General features: G+C 53.6%; 1 protein-coding gene across 1 annotated transcript in view; it reads right to left on the reverse strand.

Moving 5' to 3' along the window:
* Positions 1–27,462, reverse strand: part of mark2b (MAP/microtubule affinity-regulating kinase 2b) — a 105,901-nt gene that overhangs the window by 25,587 nt on the left and 52,852 nt on the right. Inside the window, exons 15-17 of the mRNA XM_065025240.1 lie at positions 19,198–19,359; positions 13,769–13,887; positions 9,309–9,447 (exon numbers count right to left, since the gene is read on the reverse strand). Of these exons, the coding sequence (XP_064881312.1) occupies positions 9,309–9,447; positions 13,769–13,887; positions 19,198–19,359 (420 nt within the window). The remainder of the gene's footprint in view (positions 1–9,308; positions 9,448–13,768; positions 13,888–19,197; positions 19,360–27,462) is intronic.

The following is a 27,462-nucleotide window of genomic DNA, read 5'->3' on the forward strand; positions in this document are numbered from 1 at the left end:
ACCAACACTGCCCCGGACCAACACTGCCCCGGACCAACACTACCCCGACCAACACTACCCTGGACCAACACTACCCTGGACCAACACTACCCTGGACCAACACTACCCCGACCAACACTACCGCCGACCAACACTACCCTGGACCAACACTACCCCCGACCAACACTACCCCGACCAACACTACCCCCGACCAACACTGCCCCGGACCAACACTGACCAACACTACCCCGGACCAACACTACCCGGACCAACACTACCCCGACCAACACTACCGACCAACACTACCCTGGACCAACACTACCCTGGACCAACACTACCCTGGACCAACCAACACTGGACCAACACTACCGGACCAACACTACCCCGACCAACACTACCCTGGACCAACACTACCCTGGACCAACACTACCCTGGACCAACACTACCCTGGACCAACACTACCCCGACCAACACTACCCGACCAACACTACCCCGGACCAACACTACCCCGACACTACCCGAACATACACTACCCCGACCAACACTACCCGGACCAACACTACCCTGGACCAACACTACCCCGACCAACACTACCCTGGACCAACACTACCCTGGACCAACACTACCCCGGACCAACACTACCCCGACCAACACTACCCCGACCAACACTACCGCCGACCAACACTACCCCGACCAACACTACCCGGACCAACACTACCGCCGACCAACACTACCCCGACCAACACTACCGCCGACCAACACTACCCCGACCAACACTACCCCGGACCAACACTACCCCGGACCAACACTACCCCGACCAACACTACCCCGGACCAACACTACCCCCTACCCCGGACCAACACTACCCCGACCAACACTACCCTGGACCAACACTACCCTGGACCAACACTACCCTGGACCAACACTACCCCTGGACCAACACTACCCTGGACCAACACTACCCTGGACCAACACTACCCCGACCAACACTACCCTGGACCAACACTACCCCGACCAACACTACCCCGACCAACACGACCAACACCCCGGACCAACACTACCCCGGACCAACACTACCCCGGACCAACACTACCCCGGACCAACACTACCCCGGACCAACACTACCCCGACCAACACTACCCCGGACCAACACTACCCTGGACCAACACTACCCTGGACCAACACTACCCTGGACCAACACTACCCCGACCAACACTACCGCCGACCAACACTACCCTGGACCAACACTACCCCGACCAACACTACCCCCGACCAACACTACCGCCGACCAACACTGCCCCGGACCAACACTACCCCGGACCAACACTGCCCGGACCAACACTGCCCCGGACCAACACTACCCCGGACCAACACTACCGCCGACCAACACTACCCCGGACCAACACTACCCCGGACCAACACTACCCCGACCAACACTACCCCGACCAACACTACCCCGACCAACACTACCCCCGACCAACACTACCCTGGACCAACACTACCCCGACCAACACTACCCCGACCAACACTACCCCGACCAACACTACCCTGGACCAACACTACCCGGACCAACACTACCCCCGACCAACACTACCCGACCAACACTACCCCGACCAACACTACCCCGGACCAACACTACCCCGGACCAACACTACCCCGACCAACACTACCCTGGACCAACACTACCCTGGACCAACACTACCCTGGACCAACACTACCCTGGACCAACACTACCCTGGACCAACACTACCCCGACCAACACTACCGCCGACCAACACTACCGCCGACCAAAACTACCCTCGACCAACACTACCCCGACCAAAACTACCCTCGACCAACACTACCGCCGACCAAAACTACCCTGGACCCACACAACCCGACCAACACTACCGCCGACCAACACTACCGCCGACCAACACTACCCTGGACCAACACTACCCCGACCAACACTACCCCGACCAACACTACCCCGGACCAACACTACCCCGGACCAACACTACCCCGAACATACACTACCCCGAACATACACTACCCCGGACCAACACTACCCCCGACCAACACTACCCCGACCAACACTACCCGGACCAACACTACCCCGACCAACACTACCCCGGACCAACACTACCCCGGACCAACACGACCGCCGACCAACACGACACCCGGACCAACACGACCGCCGACCAACACGACCGCCGACCAACACTACCCCGGACCAACACTACCCCGGACCAACACTACCCCGGACCAACACTACCCCCGACCAACACTACCCCGGACCAACACTACCCGGACCAACACTACCCCGGACCAACACTACCCCGGACCAACACTACCCCGGACCAACACTACCCCGGACCAACACTACCCCGGACCAACACTACCCCGGACCAACACTACCCCGGACCAACACTACCCCGGACCAACACTACCGCCGACCAACACTACCCCGACATACACTACCCTGGACCAACACTACCCTGGACCAACACTACCCTGGACCAACACTACCCCGACCAACACTACCCCGACCAACACTACCGCCGACCAACACTACCCGGACCAACACTACCCCCGACCAACACTACCCCGACATACACTACCCTGGACCAACACTACCCTGGACCAACACTACCCTGGACCAACACTACCCCGACCAACACTACCCCGACCAACACTACCGCCGACCAACACTACCCCGGACCAACACTACCCCGGACCAACACTACCCCGGACCAACACTACCCCGAACATACACTACCCCGAACATACACTACCCCGGACCAACACTACCCCGGACCAACACTACCCCGACCAACACTACCCCGACCAACACTACCCCGACCAACACTACCCCGGACCAACACTACCCTGGACCAACACTACCCCGGACCAACACGACCGCCCGACCAACAACGACCAACACTACCCCGACCAACACTACACTACCCGGATCAACACTACCCCGACCAACACTACCCGACCAACACTACCCGGACCAACACTACCCTGGACCAACACTACCCCGACCAACACTACCCGGACCAACACTACCCCGGACCAACACTACCCCGGACCAACACTACCCCGACCAACACTACCCCGGACCAACACTACCCCGGACCAACACTACCCCGGACCAACACTACCCCCGACCAACACTACCCCGACCAACACTACCCCGGACCAACACTACCCCGACCAACACTACCCCGACATACACTACCCTGGACCAACACTACCCTGGACCAACACTACCCTGGACCAACACTACCCCGACCAACACTACCCCGACCAACACTACCCCGACCAACACTACCCCGACCAACATACACTACCCTGGACCAACACTACCCTACCCTGGACCAACACTACCCTGGACCAACACTACCCTGGACCAACACTACCCCGGACCAACACTACCCCGGACCAACACTACCCCGGACCAACACTACCCCCGACCAACACTACCCTGGACCAACACTACCCCGGACCAACACTACCCCGGACCAACACTACCCCGACCAACACTACCCTGGACCAACACTACCCTGGACCAACACTACCCCGACCAACACTACCCCGACCAACACTACCGCCGACCAACACTACCCTGGACCAACACTACCCGACCAACACTACCCCGACCAACACTACCCCGACCAACACTACCCCCGACCAACACTACCCCGACCAACTCTACCCGGACCAACACTACCCCGGACCAACACTACCCCGGACCAACACTACCCCGGACCAACACTACCCCGGACCAACACTACCCCGACCAACACTACCCCGGACCACACTACTACCCGACCAACACTACCCGCCGACCAACACTACCCTGGACCAACACTACCCCGACCAACACTACGCCCGACCAACACTACCCCGGACCAACACTACCCCGACCAACACTACCCCGGACCAACACTACCCCGGACCAACACTACCCCGGACCAACACTACCCCGACCAACACTACCCCCGACCAACACTACCCCGGACCAACACTACCCGGACCAACACTGCCCGGACCAACACTGCCCTGGACCAACACTACCCTGGACCAACACTACCCTGGACCAACACTACCCTGGACCAACACTACCCTGGACCAACACTACCCTGGACCAACACTAGATCTGACCCTTATTACCAACACTAACCCGGACCAACACTACGGACTACTACCCCCGACCAACACTACCCTGGACCAACACTACCCCGACCAACACTACCCTGGACCAACACTACCCCGGACCAACACTACCCCGACCAACACTACCCCGACCAACACTAACCCGGACCAACACTACCCCGACCAACACTACCCCGGACCAACACTACCCCGGACCAACACTACCCCGGACCAACACTACCCGGACCAACACTACCCGGACCAACACTACCCCGGACCAACACTACCCCGGACCAACACTACCTACCCGACCAACACTACCCGACCAACACTACCCCGACCAACACTACCGCCGACCAACACTACCCTGGACCAACACTACCCCGACCAACACTACCGCCGACCAACACTACCCTGGACCAACACTAGATCTGACCCTTATTACCAACACTAACCCGGACCAACACTACCCCGACCAACACTACCCTGGACCAACACTACCCCGACCAACACTACCCTGGACCAACACTACCCCGACCAACACTACCCCGGACCAACACTACCCCGACCAACACTAACCCGGACCAACACTACCCCGACCAACACTACCCTGGACCAACACTACCCGGACCAACACTACCCCGGACCAACACTACCCCGACCAACACTACCCCGGACCAACACTACCCGGACCAACACTACCGCCGACCAACACTACCGCCGACCAACACTACCCTGGACCAACACTACCCCGACCAACACTACCCCGGACCAACACTACCCCGACCAACACTACCCCGACATACACTACCCTGGACCAACACTACCCCGACCAACACTACCCTGGACCAACACTACCCTCGACCAACACTACCCCGACCAACACTACCCCGACCAACACTACCGCCGACCAACACTACCCTGGACCAACACTACCCCGGACCAACACTACCCCGGACCAACACTACCCCGGACCAACACTACCCCGGACCAACACTACCCGGACCAACACTACCCCGGAACAACACTGCCCCGGACCAACACTGCCCCGGACCAACACTGCCCCGGACCAACACTGCCCCGGACCAACACTGCCCCGGACCAACACTGCCCCGGACCAACACTACCCGGACCAACACTACCCCGACCAACACTACCCCGACCAACACTGCCCTGGACCAACACTACCCTGGACCAACACTACCCTGGACCAACACTACCCTGGACCAACACTACCCTGGACCAACACTAGATCTGACCCTTATTACCAACACTAACCCGGACCAACACTACCCCGGACCAACACTACCCCGACCAACACTACCCTGGACCAACACTGCCCTGGACCAACACTGCCCTGGACCAACACTACCCCGACCAACACTAGATCTGACCCTTATTACCAACACTACCCTGGACCAACACTACCCCGACCAACACTAGATCTGACCCTTATTACCAACACTACCCTGGACCAACACTACCCCGACCAACACTAGATCTGACCCATATTACCAACGCACCATTTTAATCTTCCTAGAGCGGATCGCATGTTATATTCATAGACGAATCTGAAACGACTCTCACGTCGGCGTTGTTAACCATTTATTTAGACTTTGTTCGGTCACGTTACCTCATTGGATAGCTGGTAACTATAACAACAGTATATCCAAACATTTTGGAAGGGGGGGGGGGGGCACAGATATAAATGTAGCTCCTTCAGGAGATCAATGATCATAGCAATGAATGAATGACAGATCTCTGGCATGACATCATCACAAACCTGACGTTTGTTTTTTAAAGAGACAGTGTACAATTTTCACTGTAAATGTGTGTCAATCGTGCCTTTGCATAATGTAGAAGCCTAATGTTCCACACAGGTATTCTTCTTCGATAATAAACAAAGGTATTTACAGTGGTACATGTTCGTTTCTGGGGCTCAACATGTGCTTCAAAAGAAGCTACAATTCATATAGGCCGTATCTCAACGTGTGTGTGTGTATCTGTGTGTGTATCTGTGTGTGCGTGTGTATCTGTGTGTGTATCTGTGTGCGTGCGTGTGTATCTGTGTGTGTATCTGTGTGCGTGCGTGTGTATCTGTGTGTGTATCTGTGTGCGTGCGTGTGTATCTGTGTGTGTATCTGTGTGTGTATCTGTGTGCGTGCGTGTGTATCTGTGTGTGTATCTGTGTGCGTGCGTGTGTATCTGTGTGTGTATCTGTGTGTGTATCTGTGTGCGTGCGTGTGTATCTGTGTGTGTGCGTGTGTATCTGTGTGTGTGTATCTGTGTGCGTGCGTGTGTATCTGTGTGTGTATCTGTGTGCGTGCGTGTGTATCTGTGTGCGTGCGTGTGTATCTGTGTGCGTGCGTGTGTATCTGTGTGCGTGCGTGTGTATCTGTGCGCGTCTGTCTGTCTGTCTGTCTGTCTGTCTGTGTGTGTGTGTGTCTGTGTGTGTGTGTGTCTGTCTACAAGAGAGGCGTAAAAGAAAGAGAAAGAATACCATAAAGTGTGAAAGAAACAGAGGCCGCTAAGTCTCTGTGAGCAAATATGAGAGGGAAAGAGAGCACTGTGTGAGACAGCTGTGTATGAGAGAGAGAGAGAGAGGCAGACGAGAGAGAGAGAGGCAGAACGAGAGAGAGGCAGAGTGAGGCAGAGCAAGAGAGAGAGCGAGGCAGAGTGAGTGAGAGAGAGAGAGAGTCAGAACGAGAGAGGCAGAGCGAGAGAGGCAGAGCGAGAGAGAGAGGCAGAGCGAGAGAGAGAGGCAGAGCGAGAGAGAGGCAGAGCGAGCGAGAGAGGCAGAGCGAGCGAGAGAGGCCAGAGCGAGCGAGAGAGAGCCAGAGCGAGCGAGACAGAGCGAGCGAGACAGAGCGAGCGAGACAGAGCGAGCGAGGCATAGCGAGAGAGAGAGAGGCAGAGCGAGAGAGAGAGAGGCAGAGCGAGAGAGAGAGAGGCAGAGCGAGAGAGAGGCAGAGCGAGCGAGACAGAGCGAGCGAGACAGAGCGAGCGAGGCATAGAGAGAGAGAGAGAGAGAGAGGCATAGCGAGAGAGAGAGAGGCAGAGCGAGAGAGAGAGAGGCAGAGCGAGAGAGAGAGAGGCAGAGAGAGAGAGGCAGAGCGAGAGAGAGAGGCAGAGCGAGAGAGAGGCAGAGCGAGAGAGAGGCAGAGCGAGAGAGAGGCATAGCGAGAGAGAGGCATAGCGAGAGAGAGGCATAGCGAGAGAGAGGCATAGCGAGAGAGAGAGGCATAGCGAGAGAGAGGCATAGCGAGAGAGAGGCATAGCGAGAGAGAGAGGCATAGAGAGAGAGAGGCATAGCGAGAGAGAGGCATAGCGAGAGAGAGGCATAGCGAGAGAGAGAGAGAGAGGCATAGCGAGAGAGAGAGGCATAGCGAGAGAGAGAGGCATAGCGAGAGAGAGAGGCATAGCGAGAGAGAGAGGCATAGCGAGAGAGAGAGGCATAGCGAGAGAGAGAGGCATAGCGAGAGAGAGAGGCATAGCGAGAGAGAGAGGCATAGCGAGAGAGAGAGGCATAGCGAGAGAGAGAGGCATAGCGAGAGAGAGGCATAGCGAGAGAGAGGCATAGCGAGAGAGAGGCATAGCGAGAGAGAGGCATAGCGAGAGAGAGGCATAGCGAGAGAGAGGCATAGAGAGAGAGGCATAGCGAGAGAGGCATAGCGAGAGAGGCATAGCGAGAGAGGCATAGCGAGAGAGGCATAGCGAGAGAGGCATAGAGAGAGAGAGAGAGCGAGAGAGAGGCAGAGCGAGAGAGTATGTGCAGTGTGTGTGTGTGTGTCAAGGTGTCCTCACCAGTGGTATTTATAGTTGTGCTAAAGTGATACCTCTGCTGTAACCATGACTACTGTCGCTACGGAGGAGGAGACATCTTACAGCAAAGTGTGTCTGTGTGTTGTGTGGCAGGAACACATACATACAGGAGGGACTCACAGGGTAGATAGAGGACAGGAGAGAGACTCACAGGGTAGGTAGAGGACAGGAGAGACTCACTGGGTAGATAGAGGACAGGAGAGGGACTCACTGGGTAGGTAGAGGACAGGAGAGGGACTCACTGGGTAGATAGAGGACAGGAGAGAGACTCACAGGGTAGGTAGAGGACAGGAGAGAGACTCACTGGGTAGGTAGAGGACAGGAGAGGGACTCACTGGGTAGGTAGAGGACAGGAGAGGGACTCACTGCGTAGGTAGAGGACAGGAGAGAGACTCACAGGGTAGGTAGAGGACAGGAGAGACTCACTGGGTAGGTAGAGGACAGGAGAGACTCACTGGGTAGGTAGAGGACAGGAGAGGGACTCACTGGGTAGGTAGAGGACAGGAGAGGGACTCACTGGGTAGGTAGAGGACAGGAGAGAGACTCACTGGGTAGGTAGAGGACAGGAGAGAGACACACAGGGTAGGTAGAGGACAGGAGAGAGACTCACTGGGTAGGTAGAGGACAGGAGAGGGACTCACTGGGTAGATAGAGGACAGGAGAGGGACTCACTGGGTAGGTAGAGGACAGGAATGAGACAGGGTAGATAGAGGACAGGAGAGAGACTCACTGGGGTAGATAGAGGACAGAAGAGAGACTCACTGGGTAGGTAGAGGACAGGAGAGGGACTCACTGGGTAGGTAGAGGACAGGAGAGGGACTCACTGGGTAGGTGGAGGACAGGAGGGAGACTCACTGGGTAGGTAGAGGACAGGAGGACAGGAGAGGGACTCACTGGGTAGGTAGAGGACAGGAGAGGGACTCACTGGGTAGGTAGAGGACAGGAGAGGGACTCACTGGGTAGGTAGAGGACAGGAGAGGGACTCACTGGGTAGGTAGAGGACAGGAGAGACTCCGGTCAGTCAGTCAGGTCAGTCAGTCTGTCCGGTCAGTCAGTCTGGTCAGTCAGGTCAGTCAGTCTGGTCAGTCAGTCTGTCCGGTCAGTCAGTCTGTCCGGTCAGTCAGTCTGGTCAGTCAGTCTGGTCAGTCAGTCTGGTCAGTCAGTCAGTCTGGTCAGTCAGTCAGTCTGGTCAGTCAGTCTGTCCGGTCAGTCAGTCAGTCCGGTCAATCAGTCAAAACCCTCCATTATCTTTACCCACCTAACCCCAGACTACCTCTCTCCCCTCCTCTCTCACTCACCAACCCCATTTTCTCCATTTCATCTCAACTTTGTCCTCCGCTCCACCTCCCTCCTCCACCTTGTCTCACCTGCGTACGAATTTGGAGGTGAACTTGGAGAAGATACCGGTGGCCCCAGGTCTTCTGGTCTGGCTGTTGCCGTGGCTGAGGGAGGGGGAGACTGGCGCCCCCGGAGAACCCTGCTGGTCTCTGGCACCTCTCTGCTGTCCTGTGAGAGGGAGGGAGGGAGGGAAGTTAGAAAAGTGGCTGAGGGAGGGGGAGCCCCGCAGTAAGGAGAACCCTGCTGGTCTCTGGCACCTCTCTGCTGTCCTGTGAGAGGGAGGGAGGGAGGGAAGTTAGAAAAGTGGCTGAGGGAGGGGGAGACTGGCGCCCCCGGAGAACCCTGCTGGTCTCTGGCACCTCTCTGCTGACCGTCCCAGTTAGAGGCCCCTCTCTGCTGACCGTCCCAGTTAGAGGCCCCTCTCTGCCGACCGTCCCAGTTAGAGGCCTCTCTCTGCTGACCGTCCCAGTTAGAGATAAAAACATTTAAACTGACAGCGCCACCAGCAGCACAGCAGATGAGTGTGATGCAAGACGACACTGACAGAGAACCACAGAGAACCAGAGAACCAGAGTACCAGAGAACCAGAGTACCAGAGAACCACAGAGTACCAGAGAACCACAGGGTACCAGAGAAGCACAGGGTACCAGAGAACCACAGGGTACCAGAGAACCACAGAGTACCAGAGACCAACAGATTATCAGATAAGCACAGAGAACCAGAGAGAACCACAAAGAACCAGAGAAGCACAGAGAACCATTGAGAACCAGAGAGTACCAGAGAACCACAGAGTACCAGAGAGAACCACAGAGAACCACAGAGAACCAGAGAACCACAGAGAGTATCAGAGAACCAGAGAAGCACAGATAACCACAGAGTACCACAGAGTACTAGAGAGAGTATCAGATAACCACAGAGTATCAGAGAACCACAGAGTACCAGAGAACCACAGAGTACCAGAGAAGCACAGAGTACCAGAGAAGCACAGAGTACCAGAGAACCACAGAGTACCAGAGAACCACAGAGTACCAGAGAACCACAGAGTACCAGAGAACCAGAGAGAACCACAAAGCACCAGAGAAGCACAGAGAACCATTGAGAACCACAGAGAACCATTGAGAACCACAGAGTACCAGAGAACCACAGAGTACCAGAGAGAACCACAGAGTACTAGAGAGAGTATCAGATAACCACAGAGTATCAGAGAACCACAGAGTACCAGAGAACCAGAGAGAGTATCAGAGTACCAGAGAGAGTATCAGAGTACCAGAGAGAGTATCAGAGAGGGTATCAGAGAACCACAGAGTACCAGAGAACCAGAGAGAGTATCAGAGTACCAGAGAGAGTATCAGAGAACCACCGAGTACCAGAGAGAGTATCAGAGAACCACAGAGTACCAAAGAGAGTATCAGAGAACCACAGAGTACCAGAGAGGGTATCAGAGTACCAGAGAGGGTATCAGAGAACCAGAGTACCAGAGAGGGTATCAGAGAACCACAGAGAGTATCAGAGAACCAGAGAAGCACAGATAACCACAGAGTACCACAGAGTACCAGAGAGAGTATCAGATAACCACAGAGTATCAGAGAGAGTATCAGATAACCACAGAGTATCAGAGAACCACAGAGTACCAGAAAAGCACAGAGTACCAGAAAAGCACAGAGTACCAGAGAGAGTATCAGAGAACCACAGAGTACCAGAGAGGGTACCAGAGAACCACAGAGTACCAGAGAGGGTATCAGAGAAACACAAGAGTACCAGAGAGAGTATCAGAGAACCACAGAGTACCAGAGAGGGTATCAGAGAACCACAGAGTACCAGAGAGAGTATCAGAGAATCACAGAGTACCAGAGAGGGTATCAGAGAACCATAGAGTACCAGAGAACCACAGGGTACCAGAGAACCACAGAGTACCAGAGACCAACAGATTATCAGATAAGCACAGAGAACCAGAGAGAACCACAAAGAACCAGAGAAGCACAGAGAACCATTGAGAACCAGAGAGTACCAGAGAACCACAGAGTACCAGAGAGAACCACAGAGAACCACAGAGAACCAGAGAACCACAGAGAGTATCAGAGAACCAGAGAAGCACAGATAACCACAGAGTACCACAGAGTACTAGAGAGAGTATCAGATAACCACAGAGTATCAGAGAACCACAGAGTACCAGAGAACCACAGAGTACCAGAGAAGCACAGAGTACCAGAGAAGCACAGAGTACCAGAGAACCACAGAGTACCAGAGAACCACAGAGTACCAGAGAACACAGAGTACCAGAGAACCACAGAGAACCACAAAGCACCAGAGAAGCACAGAGAACCATTGAGAACCACAGAGAACCATTGAGAACCACAGAGTACCAGAGAACCACAGAGTACCAGAGAGAACCACAGAGTACTAGAGAGAGTATCAGATAACCACAGAGTATCAGAGAACCACAGAGTACCAGAGAACCAGAGAGAGTATCAGAGTACCAGAGAGAGTATCAGAGTACCAGAGAGAGTATCAGAGAGGGTATCAGAGAACCACAGAGTACCAGAGAACCAGAGAGAGTATCAGAGTACCAGAGAGAGTATCAGAGAACCACCGAGTACCAGAGAGAGTATCAGAGAACCACAGAGTACCAAAGAGAGTATCAGAGAACCACAGAGTACCAGAGAGGGTATCAGAGTACCAGAGAGGGTATCAGAGAACCAGAGTACCAGAGAGGGTATCAGAGTACCAGAGAGGGTATCAGAGAACCAGAGTACCACAGAGTACCACAGAGTACCAGAGAGAGTATCAGATAACCACAGAGTATCAGAGAGAGTATCAGATAACCACAGAGTATCAGAGAACCACAGAGTACCAGAAAAGCACAGAGTACCAGAAAAGCACAGAGTACCAGAGAGAGTATCAGAGAACCACAGAGTACCAGAGAGGGTACCAGAGAACCACAGAGTACCAGAGAGGGTATCAGAGAAACACAAGAGTACCAGAGAGAGTATCAGAGAACCACAGAGTACCAGAGAGGGTATCAGAGAACCACAGAGTACCAGAGAGAGTATCAGAGAATCACAGAGTACCAGAGAGGGTATCAGAGAACCATAGAGTACCAGAGAACCACAGCGTACCAGAGAACCACAGAGGGTATCAGAGAACCACAGAGTATCAGAGAGGGTATCAGAGAACCACAGAGGGTATCAGAGAACCACAGAGTACCAGAAAGAGTATCAGAGAACCACAGAGTACCAGAGAGGGTATCAGAGAACCACAGAGTACCAGAGAGGGTATCCGAGAAACACAAGAGTACCAGAGAGAGTATCAGAGAACCACAGAGTATCAGAGAACCACAGCGTACCAGAGAGGGTATCAGAGAAACACAAGAGTACCAGAGAGAGTATCAGAGAACCACAGAGTACCAGAGAGAGTATCAGAGAACCACAGAGTATCAGAGAACCACAGAGTACCAGAGAGAGTATCAGAGAACCACAGAGTACCAGAGAGGGTATCAGAGAACCACAGAGTACCAGAGAGGGTATCAGAGAACCATAGAGTACCAGAGAACCACAGCGTACCAGAGAACCACAGAGGGTATCAGAGAACCACAGAGTATCAGAGAGGGTATCAGAGAACCACAGAGGGTATCAGAGAACCACAGAGTACCAGAAAGAGTATCAGAGAACCACAGAGTACCAGAAAGAGTATCAGAGAACCACAGAGTACCAGAGAGGGTATCCGAGAAACACAAGAGTACCAGAGAGAGTATCAGAGAACCACAGAGTATCAGAGAACCACAGCGTACCAGAGAGGGTATCAGAGAAACACAAGAGTACCAGAGAGAGTATCAGAGAACCACAGAGTACCAGAGAGAGTATCAGAGAACCACAGAGTACCAGAGAGAGTATCAGAGAACCACAGAGTACCAGAGAGAGTATCAGAGAACCACAGAGTATCAGAGAACCACAGAGTACCAGAGAGAGTATCAGAGAACCACAGAGTACCAGAGAGGGTATCAGAGAACCACAGAGTACCAGAGAACCACAGAGTACCAGAGGTACCCCGGTGTCCTGGCTAAATTCCCAATCTGGCCCTCAAACCATCACGGTCACCTAATAATCCCCAGTTTACAATTGGCTCATTCATCCCCCTCCTCTCCCCTGTAACTATTCCCCAGGTCGTTGCTGCAAATGAGAATGTGTTCTCAGTCAACTTACCTGGTAAAATATCGGAAAAATAAGAGTACCAGAGAACCAGAGTTCCACAGAAAACCAGAGTACCAGAGTACCACAGAGTATCAGAGAGTACCAGAGAACCAGAGTACCACAGAGAACCAGAGTACCACAGAGAACCAGAGTACCACAGAGTACCAGAACAGCACAGAGTACCAGAACAGCACAGAGTACCAGAGAACCACAGAGAACCACAGGTGTGCTTCAGTAGCTTCAACCTGATCGCCGCGGAGCTGGAACAGCATGTGGGGAAGTATAATAACATGCAATATTACCTGCGTGGAAGGTGCTGCGGATGGCCACCCCCCGGGAGAAGTTGGTCCGGTCCGTCACCGCGGAGCTGCTGATATTGTGGGCTGAGGGGGACGCGCCAGGTGGTCTCTGGTGGGGAGTGCTGTTAGGAGACGGAGAGAGGTGAAGACGGAGAGGAGGAGATGGAGGGGTGGATTAGAGTAGTGAAATTGTATATAAACATTTGGATCGCACACACACACGCACACACACACACACACACACAACCATGGCTACATAACAGAATGTAGCATAATGGGGCTGCACGTAGCCTTGTGGTTAGAGCGTTGGGCCAGTAACCAGCAGGTAGCCTTGTGGTTAGAGCATTGGGCCAGTAACCAGCAGGTAGCCTTGTGGTTGGAGCATTGGGCCAGTAACCAGCAGGTAGCCTTGTGGTTAGAGCGTTGGGCCAGTAACCAGCAGGTAGCCTTGTGGTTAGAGCGTTGGGCCAGTAACCAGCAGGTAGCCTTGTGGTTAGAGCGTTGGGCCAGTAACCAGCAGGTATCCTTGTGGTTAGAGCATTGGGCCAGTAACCAGCAGGTAGCCTTGTGGTTAGAGCATTGGGCCAGTAACCAGCAGGTAGTCTAGTGGTTAGAGCGTTGGGTCTGTAACCAGCAGGTAGCCTAGTGGTTAGAGCGTTGGGCCAGTAACCAGCAGGTAGCCTTGTGGTTAGAGCATTGGGCCAGTAACCAGCAGGTAGCCTTGTGGTTGGAGCATTGGGCCAGTAACCGAAAGGTTGCATGAATCGAATCCCCGAGCTGACAAGGTAAAAATCTGTCGTTCTGTCCCTGAACAAGGCAGTTTACCCACTGTTCCTAGACCCATCATTATAAATAGGGATTTGTTCTTAACCGACTTGCCTCGTTAAATTAAAAATAATAACGGCTGCTACCCTCCAACGTTGATCACAGCCAAGTCCTTCACACCCAAATCTATTACTATGATGGAGGGGTAGTCTAGAACGGGATGAATAGGTCTCTGTCCCCGTGTGGGAGTGTGTGTGTCCAAATCTATTACTATGATGGAGGGGTAGTCTAGAACGGGATGAATAGGTCTCTGTCCCAGTGTAGGAGTGTGTGTCCCCAGAGTGTGAGTGCTTGTGTGTGTCCCCAGAGTGAGTGTGAGTGTGTGTGTCCAGAGTGAGTGTGTCCAGAGTGAGTGTGTGTCCAGAGTGAGTGTGAGTGTGTGTGTCCAGAGTGTGTGTGTGTCCAGAGTGAGTGAGTGTCTGTCCCCAGAGTGTGAGTGCTTGTGTGTGTCCCCAGAGTGTGAGTGCTTGTGTCTGTCCCCAGAGTGTGAGTGCTTGTGTGTGTCCCCAGAGTGTGTGTGTGTGTCTGTCCCCAGAGTGTGTGTGTGTGTCTGTCCCCAGAGTGTGTGTGTGTGTCTGTCCCCAGAGTGTGTGTGTGTGTCTGTCCCCAGAGTGTGTGTGTGTGTGTGTCCCCAGAGTGTGAGTGCTTGTGTGTGTCCCCAGAGTGTGAGTGCTTGTGTGTGTCCCCAGAGTGTGAGTGCTTGTGTGTGTCCCCAGAGTGTGTGTGCTTGTGTGTGTCCCCAGAGTGTGTGTGTGTCTGTCCCCAGAGTGTGTGTGTGTGTGTCTGTCCCCAGAGTGTGTGTGTGTGTGTGTGTCTGTCCCCAGAGTGTGTGTGTGTCTCCTGATGTTTAGATAATCCACAAAGCCATCAGAGCTGTTGTTTGGGGTCGGAGAGAGATCAAGTCAGTAAGCACACCTGCCCACACACACTGCCCACACACACTGAACACACACACCTGCCCACACACACACCGAACACACACCTGCCCACACACACTGAACACACACACCTGCCCACACACACACTGAACACACACACACACCTGCCCACACACACTGAACACACTCACCTGCCCACACACACCTGCCCACACACACCTGCCCACACACACACTGAACACACACACACACACACCTGACAGCTGGCCTGTCCATTTGTCTGTCTCTCTGTGAGTCCTGTGTACAGCTGGCCTCTGCAGACCTATAGCTAAACCCTCTCTGGACACTGGTTGGTGTATAATCCACACACACAGACACACACACACACACACACACACACACACACACACACACACACACTAAGCCTGGGCTGTGTTCAGTAGGTACAAAACGATACAAACATTAAAATTAAACAATAAGAACAACTAATTGAGTCTTATTTCTATTATTTTATCAACAGTTTTCTTCTGTTTTGTGCGTTCTGTACCCTGCGTTGCTAAGGGGTCTCCAGGAAACAACCCGACATAACTGCACTGCACACAGACACACACTGTGTAGTGTATTATGGACAACACAAGTCTACATACCAAATGTGTTATAAATTTCCTACTGTGGTAGTTGGTATATATGAAACATGTGCAACTCCAGCAGTGGCCTATCGGTATCGAGGGAGACCTGGAAACACCTAGAGAATATTAAAAAAACAGATGGGGTAAGGGACAGTTTATTAGTTATATCTACCACGGTAATATAGGCCTACCGCTACAGTCGAATAATGTAGTTATATCTACCACGGTAATATAGGCCTACCGCTACAGTCAGATAATGTAGTTATATCTACCACGGTAATATAGGCCTACCGCTACAGTCGAATAATGTAGTTATATCTACCACGGTAATATAGGCCTACCGCTACAGTCGAATAATGTAGTTATATCTACCACGGTAATATAGGCCTACCGCTACAGTCGAATAATGTAGTTATATCTACCACGGTAATATAGGCCTACCGCTACAGTCGGATAATGTAGTTATATCTACCACGGTAATATAGGCCTACCGCTACAGTCAGATAAAGTAGTTATATCTACCACGGTAATATAGGCCTACCGCTACAGTCAGATAAAGTAGTTATATCTACCACAGTCATACAGGCCTACCGCTACAGTCGGATAATGAAGTTTGTTTGTCTAAGGGGACACTACGGCTTTTTAAAATGCCAACAAGACACAAAACCTTTTCTGTTGACAGTTTCGAAGCGCCAGTGAACGGGTCCTTTACTTGGCATGTATACGAAAGGTGCTTCTGAAGCGGGACTAACGTCCACCTCTAGGCATTACGACTCGAAAGGATGCACATTTTTCCAAATAAAATTCATATTTTGCATTTTCGTAGCAGGTTAGGAGAACGCAGTAGGTTGACAAAAGCTGGATCCCTTCTAGCCATGACCATCACTAGGTGACCAGAACTGTCAATAAAAATAATCTCGCAGACCACTCTCTCCTAAAACAATAAGTATGTAAATGTCTTTACCAAGACATTTAGAAGAAAGAAAACAAATCTTCTGCTAGGAATCGACTCCTAAGATTTAGTATTTTTGGAATGGTTGAGACTGATTAGTTGCTGTACTTCGAGAACACAACAACAACAACAACAACAAAAAGAACAACAACAACAACAACAAAAAGAACAACAACAACAACTACAACAACAACAACAAAAAGAACAACAACAACAAAGTTTCCATTAGGGATTTTTCTTAACGTTAAACATCCCAATTTCGTTTAAACTTTCACAACCCTACTCCAAACCTCTGTCAATAATTTGCGAATCCATTCTTGGATGCCATTATAAAGACATTGTCTGAATCACTAAATGGACTGTCGCTCCACAAAAGTAGACAACCGCATTGGTACCAATTTATTTTCTAAATGTATCAACTTCAAATGTCCCTGTATATATTAATTAAGGAACACCTAACTTTACAAGACTCACGCTACTCCTGTCAGCCACAGCAGCGATGACAAATTCCAAGGGAACATCTTTCAGATACAAAAGGCCCAACTGACTGGAATAATGTTTCCTATACAAATCAACTGACTGGAATAATGTTTCCTATACAAATCAACTGACTGGAATAATGTTTCCTACACAAATCAACTGACTGGAATAATGTTTCCTATACAAATCAACTGACTGGAATAATGTTTCCTACAAATCAGGGCATTTAAAACAATAATAATCACACAGTCAATTTAATTTCAAATGTTCAGAACAAACTGTAAGCTAATAGAAACATCACCATGTTAAGATATTACTAAATATGTATATATTATTTCGGTACTTAGTTGTATTAGTAGTTGTAGCAGAGGTTCAAATATATATTTGGACACTTGAAAATGAGATTGTGCATCTCAAGAGATTTCATTCTTCAAAATGTCAAATAAGATAAATGCTACGGTACGACTGGGTCAATCTGGCGTTGGTTGGGTGAGAGGACAGATATCACAACATGGAAGCATTGATCATTCAGTCAGAAAACTCCCTCCCTTCACTCTCTCAGGCTCTTTCTCAATCATATTGTCTCAATTGCTTGCATCCTATCTCCTCGTCTTCTTCTGAAAACCCAATGGAGAAGAAGGTCAGAAGGGGTGAGGACCTTCTCCAATATGGTTGAGGTGGTGAGGAATCACCAAAAGACTAATTGAGAAAGAGCACACCAAGGGTTTATACATTTTCCACTGTCCCACCTTCTCTCCCTCCCCACCTTCCCACGGTCCCTCCCTCCTTCTCCACTGTCCCTCCCTCCCTCCCCACGGTCCCTCCCTCTCTCTCCACGGTCCCTCCCCACCTTCCTACTGTCCCTCCCTCCCTCTTTCTCCACTGTCCCTCCCTCCCTCCCCACCTTCCCACGGTCCCCCCCTCCCCACCTTCCCACGGTCCCTCCCTCTCTCCCCACCTTCCTACTGTCCCTCCCTCCCCACCTTCCCACGGTCCCTCCCTCTCTCTCCACTGTCCCTCCCCACCTTCCTACTGTCCCTCCCGCCCTCCTTCTCCACTGTCCCTCCCTCCCCACTTTCCCACTGTCCCTCCCTCTCTCCCACTGTCCCTCCCTCTCCCCACTGTCCCTCCCTCTCTCTCCACTGTCCCTCCTCTCTCTCTCTCCACTGTCCCTCCCTCCCTCTCTCCCTCCCTCCTCTCTCCACTGTCCCTCCCTCCCTCTCCCACTGTCCCTCCCTCCTCTCCCACTGTCCCTCCCTCTCTCTCCACTGTCCCCCTCTCTCTCCACTGTCCCACCTCTCTCTCCACTGTCCCCACCTCCTCTCCACTGTCCCCACCTCCCTCTCCACTGTCCCTCCCCTCCCTCTCCACTGTCCCTCCCTCCCTCTCCACTGTCCCTCCCTCCCTCTCCACTGTCCCTCCCTCTCTCTCCACTGTCCCTCCCTCTCTCTCCACTGTCCCTCCCTCTCTCTCCATTGTCCCTCCCCACTGTCCGTCCGTCCTCCCCCCCCCCTCTCCTCTGTCCGTCTCTCCACTCTTCCTGCTTCTGAAAAACCATCCTCAATTTCTCTTTCCATCCCCCTCGCTCTCCCTCCCTCTCTCCTCCAGACCCGGGGTTTCAGGGAGGGGGTCTAGCAGGGTGTAGTAAGGGGGTTAGAGGCCACTTGCCTGGGCCGGTGGTGCAGTGCGTGGAAGTCAGGGCCGGGAGGCGGACAGGGGTGGTTGGAGGTGGACAGGGACTTGTGTTGGCGGGGACGGGAGGAAGAGGAGGAAGAGGAGAGGATGGCAGCAGCAGACGAGGTGGAGGCTCGGGACCCGGGGGTGTTCAGGCTGGTAGGGGGAGGGGAGCGCCCGACACACACACACACACACACATGCATGACAGGAGTGTGTGAGGGCGGGCAGGGCGTGGAAGGGATAAGCATGGTTAGGAGCTGCAAAACATAACACTTTCAGCATAGGGGAGGGAGAGAAGGAGAGGAGAGAAGGAGAGGAGAGAAGGGGAGGGAGAGAAGGAGAGGGAGAGAAGGGGAGGGAGAGAAGGGGAGGGAGAGAAGGAGAGGGAGAGAAGGGGAGGGAGAGAAGGAGAGGGAGAGAAGGAGAGGGAGAGGAGGGAGAGAAGGAGAGGAGAGAAGGAGAGGAGAGAAGGAGGGAGAGAAGGGGAGGGAGAGAAGGGGAGGGAGAGAAGGAGGGAGAAGGAGAGAAGGGAGAGAAGGAGGAGAGAAGGGAGGAGAGAAGGAGAGGAGAGAAGGAGAGGAGAGAAGGGGAGGAGAGAAGGGGAGGAGAGAAGGGAGGAGAGAAGGAGGAGAGAAGGGGAGGAGAGAAGGGAGGGAGAGAAGGAGAGGAGAGAAGGAGAGGAGAGAAGGGGGAGGAGAGAAGGGGAGGGAGAGAAGGGGAGGAGAGAAGGGAGGAGAGAAGGAGAGGAGAGAAGGAGAGGAGAGAAGGAGAGGAGAGAAGGGGAGAGAGAAGGAGAGGAGAGAAGGGGAGGGAGAGAAGGAGAGGAGAGAAGGAGAGGAGAGAAGGAGAGGAGAGAAGGAGGAGAGAAGGGGAGGAGAGGGGAGGGAGAGAAGGGGAGGAGAGAAGGAGAGAGAGAAGGGAGGAGAGAAGGGGAGGAGAGAGGGAGAGGGAGGAGAGAAGGAGAGGAGAGAAGGGGAGGAGAGGAAGGGGAGGAGAAGGGGAGGAGAGAAGGAGAGGAGAGAAGGAGAGGAGAGAAGGAGAGGAGAGAAGGAGAGGAGAGAAGGAGAGGAGAGAAGGAGAGGAGAGAAGGAGAGGAGAGAAGGAGGGAGAGAAGGGGAGGGAGAGAAGGGGAGGGAGAGAAGGGAGGGAGAGAAGGGAGGGAGAGAAGGAGAGGGAGAGAAGGAGAGGGAGAGAAGGGGAGGGAGAGAAGGGAGGAGAGAGGAGAGGAGAGAAGGAGGAGAGAAGGGGAGGGAGAGAAGGGGAGGAGAGAAGGGGAGGGAGAGAAAGGGGGAGGAGGAGAGAAGGGGAGGGAGAGAAGGGGAGGGAGAGAAGGAGAGGAGAGAAGGAGGAGAGAAGGAGAGGGAGAGGGGAGGGAGAGAAGGGGAGGGAGAGAAGGGAGGGAGAGAAGGGGAGGGAGAGAAGGAGGAGAGAGGGAGGGAGAGAAGGAGGGAGAGAAGGGGAGGAGAGAAGGAGAGGAGAGAAGGGGAGGGAGAGAAGGAGAGGAGAGAAGGGAGGGAGAGAAGGAGAGGAGAGAAGGGGAGGGAGAGAAGGAGAGGAGAGAAGGGGAGGGGAGAGAAGGGGAGGGAGAGAGGGAGAGAGAAGGGGAGGGAGAAGGGGAGGAGAGAAGGGAGGGAGAAAAAGGGGAGGGGGAGGGGGAGAGAAGGGAGGAGAGAAGGGAGGGAGAGAAGGGGAGGGAGGAGAAGGGGAGGGGAGAGGGGAGGGAGAGAAGGGGAGGAGAGAAGGAGAGGAGAGAAGGGGAGGGAGAGAAGGAGAGGAGAGAAGGGGAGGGAGAGAAGGAGAGGGAGAGAAGGGAGGAGAGAAGGGGAGGGAGAGAAGGGGAGGGAGAGAAGGAGAGGAGAGAAGGGGAGGGAGAGAAGGAGAGGAGAGAAGGGGAGGGAGAAAAGGGAGGAGAGAAGGGGAGGGAGAAAAGGGGAGGGAGAAAAGGGGAGGGAGAGAAGGGGAGGAGAGAAGGAGAGGAGAGAAGGGGAGGGAGAGAAGGGAGGAGATAAGGGGAGGAGAGAAGGAGAGGAGAGAAGGGAGGGAGAGAAGGGAGGAGAGAAGGGGAGGGAGAGAAGGGGAGGGAGAGAAGGAGAGGAGAGAAGGGAGGGAGAGAAGGAGAGAGAGAGAAGGAGGGAGAAAAGGAGAGGAGAGAAGGGAGGAGAGAAGGGAGGGAGAAAAGGGGAGGGGAGAAGGGGAGGGAGAGAAGGAGAGGAGAGAAGGGGAGGGAGAGAAGGAGAGAGAGAAGGAGGGAGAGAAGGAGAGGAGAGAAGGGGAGGGAGAGAAGGAGAGGAGAGAAGGAGGGAGAAAGGAGAGGGAGAGAAGGAGGGAGAAAAGGGGAGGGAGAGAAGGAGGGAGAGAAGGGGAGGGAGAGAAGGAGAGGAGAGAAGGGAGGGAGAAAAGGGGAGGGAGAAAAGGGAGGGAGAAAAGGGGAGGGAGATAAGGGGAGGAGAGAAGGAGAGGAGAGAAGGGGAGGGAGAAAAGGGGAGGGAGTAGGTGAGGGAGTGGGTGGGAAGGGTAAGCGAGGAAGAGAGAGGAGAAAGGGAGGGAGGAGGGGAGAGGACAGGAGTAAAAGAGTAGAAATAGACTAACAAATACAGGGGAGCAGAAGTAGAGAGTTGTTGACAAGAGCTTAAACACACACACACACACACACACACAGAGAGAGAAAGAGAGGAGGTTCAATGGAGGTCAAAGCAACAGACTGCTGATTACATAGTGACAGAACAGCCATACATAGCCAAGAGGACAGACAGACAGGGATTAGCATGGCTTGTGGTGGGGAAATAACTGTATTTATTCAGGCTGAGGACTAGAGGTTGTGTGTGTGAAGACTACTAGAGGCAGTCTGCAGATCTTTACAACACCACAGTTAATATTCCATCACTAATCCCTTTATACAGAGAGAGAGACACAGACAGACAGAGAGATGGGAGAGGGAGGGAGGGGGAAGAGAGATGGGAGAGGGAGGGAGGGGGAAGAGAGAGAGGGAGGGAGGGGGAGAGGGGAAGGGAGGGAGGGAGGGGAGAGAGGGGGGGAGGGGAAGAGGGAGAAGAGAGGGAGGGAGTGGGGAAGGGAGGACAACTCCACACTGTATTTAGGTTAATGACATGACATGGGATGTGTCCAAAACGTCACCCTATTCCCTATATAGTGCACTACTTTAGACCAGGGTAAATATAAAGCGGGTCGGGTGCCGTTTGGGACACACACGTATCAAATCAACATCGAAAGAGTCACTTAAATCCCTTTAAGTCTAATGACACCTTATTCCCTATATAGTGCACTACTATAGACCATGAGCCATGGAGGGTTAGTGCTCCATGGAGGATTAGGGTTAGTGCTCCATGGAGGATTAGGGTTAAGTGCTCCATGGAGGGTCAGGGTTAGTGCTCCATGGAGGGTCAGGGTTAGTGCTCCATGGAGGGTCAGGGTTAGTGTTCCATGGAGGATTAGGGTTAGTGCTCCATGGAGGGTCAGGGTTAGGGCTCCATGGAGGGTCAGGGTTAGTGCTCCATGGAGGGTCAGGGTTAGTGCTCCATGGTGGGTTAGGGCTCCATGGAGGGTCAGGGTCAGTGCTCCATGGAGGGTTAGTGCTCCATGGAGGATTAGGGTTAGTGCTCCATGGAGGGTCAGGGTTAGTGCTCCATGGAGGGTTAGTGCTCCATGGAGGGTTAGGGTTAGTGCTCCATGGAGGGTCAGGGTTAGTGCTCCATGGAGGGTCAGGGTTAGTGCTCCATGGAGGGTCAGGGTTAGTGCTCCATGGAGGGTCAGGGTTAGTGCTCCATGGAGGGTCAGGGTTAGTGCTCCATGGAGGGTTAGTGCTCCATGGAGGGTCAGGGTTAGTGCTCCATGGAGGGTTAGGGTTAGTGCTCCATGGAGGGTTAGTGCTCCATGGAGGATTAGGGTTAGTGCTCCATGGAGGGTCAGAGTTAGTGCTCCATGGAGTGTCAGGGTTAGTGCTCCATGGAGGGTTAGGGTTAGTGCTCCATGGAGGGTTAGGGTTAGTGCTCCATGGAGGGTTAGGGTTAGTGCTCCATGGAGGGTCAGGGTTAGTGCTCCATGGAGGGTCAGGGTTAGTGCTCCATGGAGGGTCAGGGTTAGTGCTCCATGGAGGGTCAGGGTTAGTGCTCCATGGACGGTTAGTGCTCCATGGAGGGTCAGGGTTAGTGTTCCATGGAGGGTTAGTGCTCCATGGAGCGTTAGGGTTAGTGCTCCATGAAGGGTTAGGGTTAGTGTTCCATGGAGGGTTAGGGTTAGTGTTCCATGGAGGGTTAGTGCCTCATGGAGGGTTAGTGCTCCATGGAGGGTTAGGGTTAGTGCTCCATAGAGGGTTAGTGCTCCATGGAGGGTTAGTGCTCCATGGAGGGTTAGGGTTAGTGCTCCATGGAGGGTTAGTGCTCCATGGAGGGTTAGGGTTAGTGCTCCATGGAGGGTTAGTGCTCCATAGAGGGTTAGTGCTCCATGGAGGGTTAGGGTTAGTGCTCCATGGAGGGTTAAGGGTTAGTGCTCCATAGAGGGTTAGTGCTCCATGGAGGGTTAGTGCTCCATGGAGGGTTAGTGCTCCATGGAGGGTTAGTGCTCCTGATCATAAGTAGTGTACTACCGAGGGAATAAGGTGTCATTTAAATGATGAAGCCTGATAACCAGGGCGGAGAGCACTTCCACATTATGTGAAACATACAATTCCATAGATTTACAATCAAAACATTTTATAAGAATCATTTTAAAACGTGTCTGTTTAAGATGCTCATTTTATAACAACGACGTCAATATGAAGTGAACTAATTCAAAATAATGTGATTTGATTTTTATGATTCCAGAATGGGCAGAATTCACTGACTCAAACTCCAACCGTGGTTAATCCATAGTGGACACATACAGCCTATGGCAGGTTGAAGTGTGTGTGTATGTGTCTGTGTGTCTGTGTGTGTGTGTGTGTGTATGTGTCTGTGTGTATATGAGTCTGTGTATATGAGTCTGTGTGTATGTGTCTGTGTGTCTGTGTGTATGTGTGTCTGTGTGTGTGTGTGTGTGTCTGTGTGTATGTGTCTGTGTGTCTGTGTGTATGTGTCTGTGTGTATGTGTCTGTGTGTATGTGTCTGTGTGTATGTGTCTGTGTGTATGTGTCTGTGTGTATGTGTCTGTGTGTGTGTGTGTGTGTGTGTATATGAGTCTGTGTGTATGTGTCTGTGTGTCTGTGTGTGTGTCTGTGTGTATGTGTCTGTGTGTATGTGTCTGTGTGTATGTGTCTGTGTGTATGAGTCTGTGTGTGTGTGTGTGTCTGTGTGTATGTGTCTGTGTGTATGAGTCTGTGTGTATGAGTCTGTGTGTATGAGTCTGTGTGTATGAGTCTGTGTGTATGAGTCTGTGTGTATGAGTCTGTGTGTATGAGTCTGTGTGTGTCTGTGTCTGTGTGTATGTGTCTGTGTGTGTGTATGTGTCTGTGTGTATGTGTCTGTGTGTGTGTGTATGTGTCTGTGTGTATGTGTCTGTGTGTATGTGTCTGTGTGTATGTGTCTGTGTGTATGTGTCTGTGTGTATGTGTCTGTGTGTATGTGTCTGTGTGTTTGTGTCTGTGTGTTTGTGTCTGTGTGTATGTGTGTCTGTGTCTGTGTGTATATGTGTGTCTGTGTGTATGTGTCTGTGTGTATGTGTCTGTGTGTATGTGTCTGAGTGTATGTGTATGTGTGTGTGTGTCTGTGTGTATGTGTCTGTGTGTGTGTGTCTGTGTGTATGTGTCTGTGTGTATGTGTCTGTGTGTATGTGTCTGTGTGTATGTGTCTGTGTCTGTAGTGTATGTGTCTGTGTGTGTGTGTCTGAGTGTATGTGTCTGTGTGTATGTGTCTGTGTGTCTGTGTGTATGTGTCTGTGTGTGTGTGTATGTGTGTGTGTATGTGTGTGTGTGTATGTGTGTGTGTCTGTGTCTGTGTGTATGTGTCTGTGTGTATGTGTCTGTGTGTATGTGTATGTGTCTGTGTGTATGTGTATGTGTATGTGTATGTGTCTGTGTGTATGTGTATGTGTGTATGTGTATGTGTCTGTGTGTATGTGTATGTGTCTGTGTGTGTATGAGTCTGTGTGTATGTGTCTGTGTGTGTGTGTGCATCTGTTTTAGCGAGAGAAGAGAACTGACAGTCGGAACGGTAGAGAGACAGCTAGTTGGCAGGGGGGGGGACAGGGAGAGACAGTAGGGTACCGGCAGGGAGGACAGAGCTGGCAAGGGAGAGACATTAGGGTACCGGCAGGGAGAGACAGCTAGTTGGCAGGGAGAGACATTAGGGTACCGGCAGGGAGAGACAGTAGGGTACCGGCAGGGAGGGACAGCAGGGTACCGGCAGGGAGAGACAGCAGGGCACCGGCAGGGAGAGACATTAGGGTACCGGCAGGGAGAGGAGCAGGGACGGCAGGGAGGGTACCGGCAGGAGGGACAGCAGGCACCGGCAGGGAGAGACAGCAGGGCACCGGCAGGGAGAGACAGCAGGGTACCGGCAGGGAGAGACAGTAGGGCACCGGCAGGAGGGACAGTAGGGCACCGGCAGGGGAGAGGACAGGGAGGGACAGGGTACCGGCAGGAGAGACAGAGACAGCAGGGCACCGGCAGGGAGGGACAGCAGGGTACCGGCAGGGAGAGACAGCAGGGTACCGGCAGGGAGGGACAGTAGGGTACCGGCAGGGAGAGACAGCAGGGTACCGGCAGGGAGAGACAGCAGGGTACCGGCAGGGAGGGACAGCAGGGTACCGGCAGGGAGAGACAGCTAGTTGGCAGGGAGAGACATTAGGGTACCGGCAGGGAGAGACAGCAGGGTACCGGCAGAGACAGCAGGCACCGCAGGGAGAGACCAGGCAGCAGGAGAGACAGCAGGGGCAGGGAGACAGCAGGGGCACCGGAGGAGACAGCAGGGCACCGGCAGGAGAGACAGCAGGGCACCGGCAGGAGAGACAGCAGGGCACCGGCAGGGAGAGACAGCAGGGCACCGGCAGGGAGGGACAGCAGGGCACCGGCAGGAGACAGCAGGGCAGGGAGAGACAGCAGGGTACCGGCAGGGAGAGACAGCAGGGGCACCGGCAGGAGAGACAGCAGGGTACCGGCAGGGAGAGACAGCAGGTACCGGCAGGAGAGACAGCAGGGCACCGGCAGGGAGGGACAGCAGGGTACCGGCAGGGAGAGACAGCAGGGTACCGGCAGGGAGAGACAGCAGGGTACCGGCAGGGAGAGACAGCAGGGTACCGGCAGGGAGAGACAGCAGGGTACCGGCAGGGAGAGACAGCAGGGTACCGGCAGGGAGAGACAGCAGGGTACCGGCAGGGAGGGAGAGACAGCACGGCAGGGAGAGACAGCAGGGCACCGGCAGGAGAGACAGACAGCAGGGAGAGACCGGCAGGGAGAGACAGACACCGGCAGGGGAGAGACAGTAGGGCACCGGCAGGGAGACAGGAGAGACAGCAGGGAGGGCACCGGCAGGGGAGACAGAGACAGCAGGGTACCGGCAGGGAGTAGGGACAGCAGGGTACCGACAGGGAGGGACAGTAGGGGCAGGGAGAGACAGCAGGGCACCGGCAGGGAGGACAGCAGGGTACCGACAGGGAGGGACAGGAGGGTACCGACAGGGAGAGACAGTAGGGTACCGACAGGGAGGGACAGTAGGGTACCGGCATGGAGAGACAGTAGGGTACCGACAGGGAGGGACAGTAGGGTACCGGCAGGGAGAGACAGTAGGGTACCGGCAGGGAGAGACAGTAGGGTACCGACAGGGAGGGACAGTAGGGTACCGACAGGGAGGGACAGTAGGGTACCGGCAGGGAGAGACAGTAGGGTACCGACAGGGAGGGACAGTAGGGTACCGGCATGGAGAGACAGTAGGGTACCGACAGGGAGGGACAGTAGGGCACCGGCAGGAGGGACAGTAGGGTACCGACAGGGAGGGACAGTAGGGTACCGACAGGGAGAGACAGTAGGGTACCGACAGGGAGGGACAGTAGGGTACCGGCAGGGAGAGACAGTAGGGTACCGGCAGGGAGAGACAGTAGGGTACCGGCAGGGAGAGACAGTAGGGTACCGGCAGGGAGAGACAGTAGGGTACCGACAGGGAGGGACAGTAGGGTACCGGCAGGGAGAGACAGTAGGGTACCGGCAGGGAGAGACAGTAGGGTACCGACAGGGAGAGACAGTAGGGTACCGGCAGGGAGAGACAGTGTTTCTCCCTCCCTACAGGTAGAAGTGAAGGGAGGAAGAGAAGGGTGTGTGTGTCCATCTTT

This window comes from Oncorhynchus nerka, linkage group LG12 (genome assembly GCF_034236695.1).
Source record: "Oncorhynchus nerka isolate Pitt River linkage group LG12, Oner_Uvic_2.0, whole genome shotgun sequence".
NCBI classification, from domain to species: Eukaryota; Metazoa; Chordata; class Actinopteri; order Salmoniformes; family Salmonidae; genus Oncorhynchus; species Oncorhynchus nerka.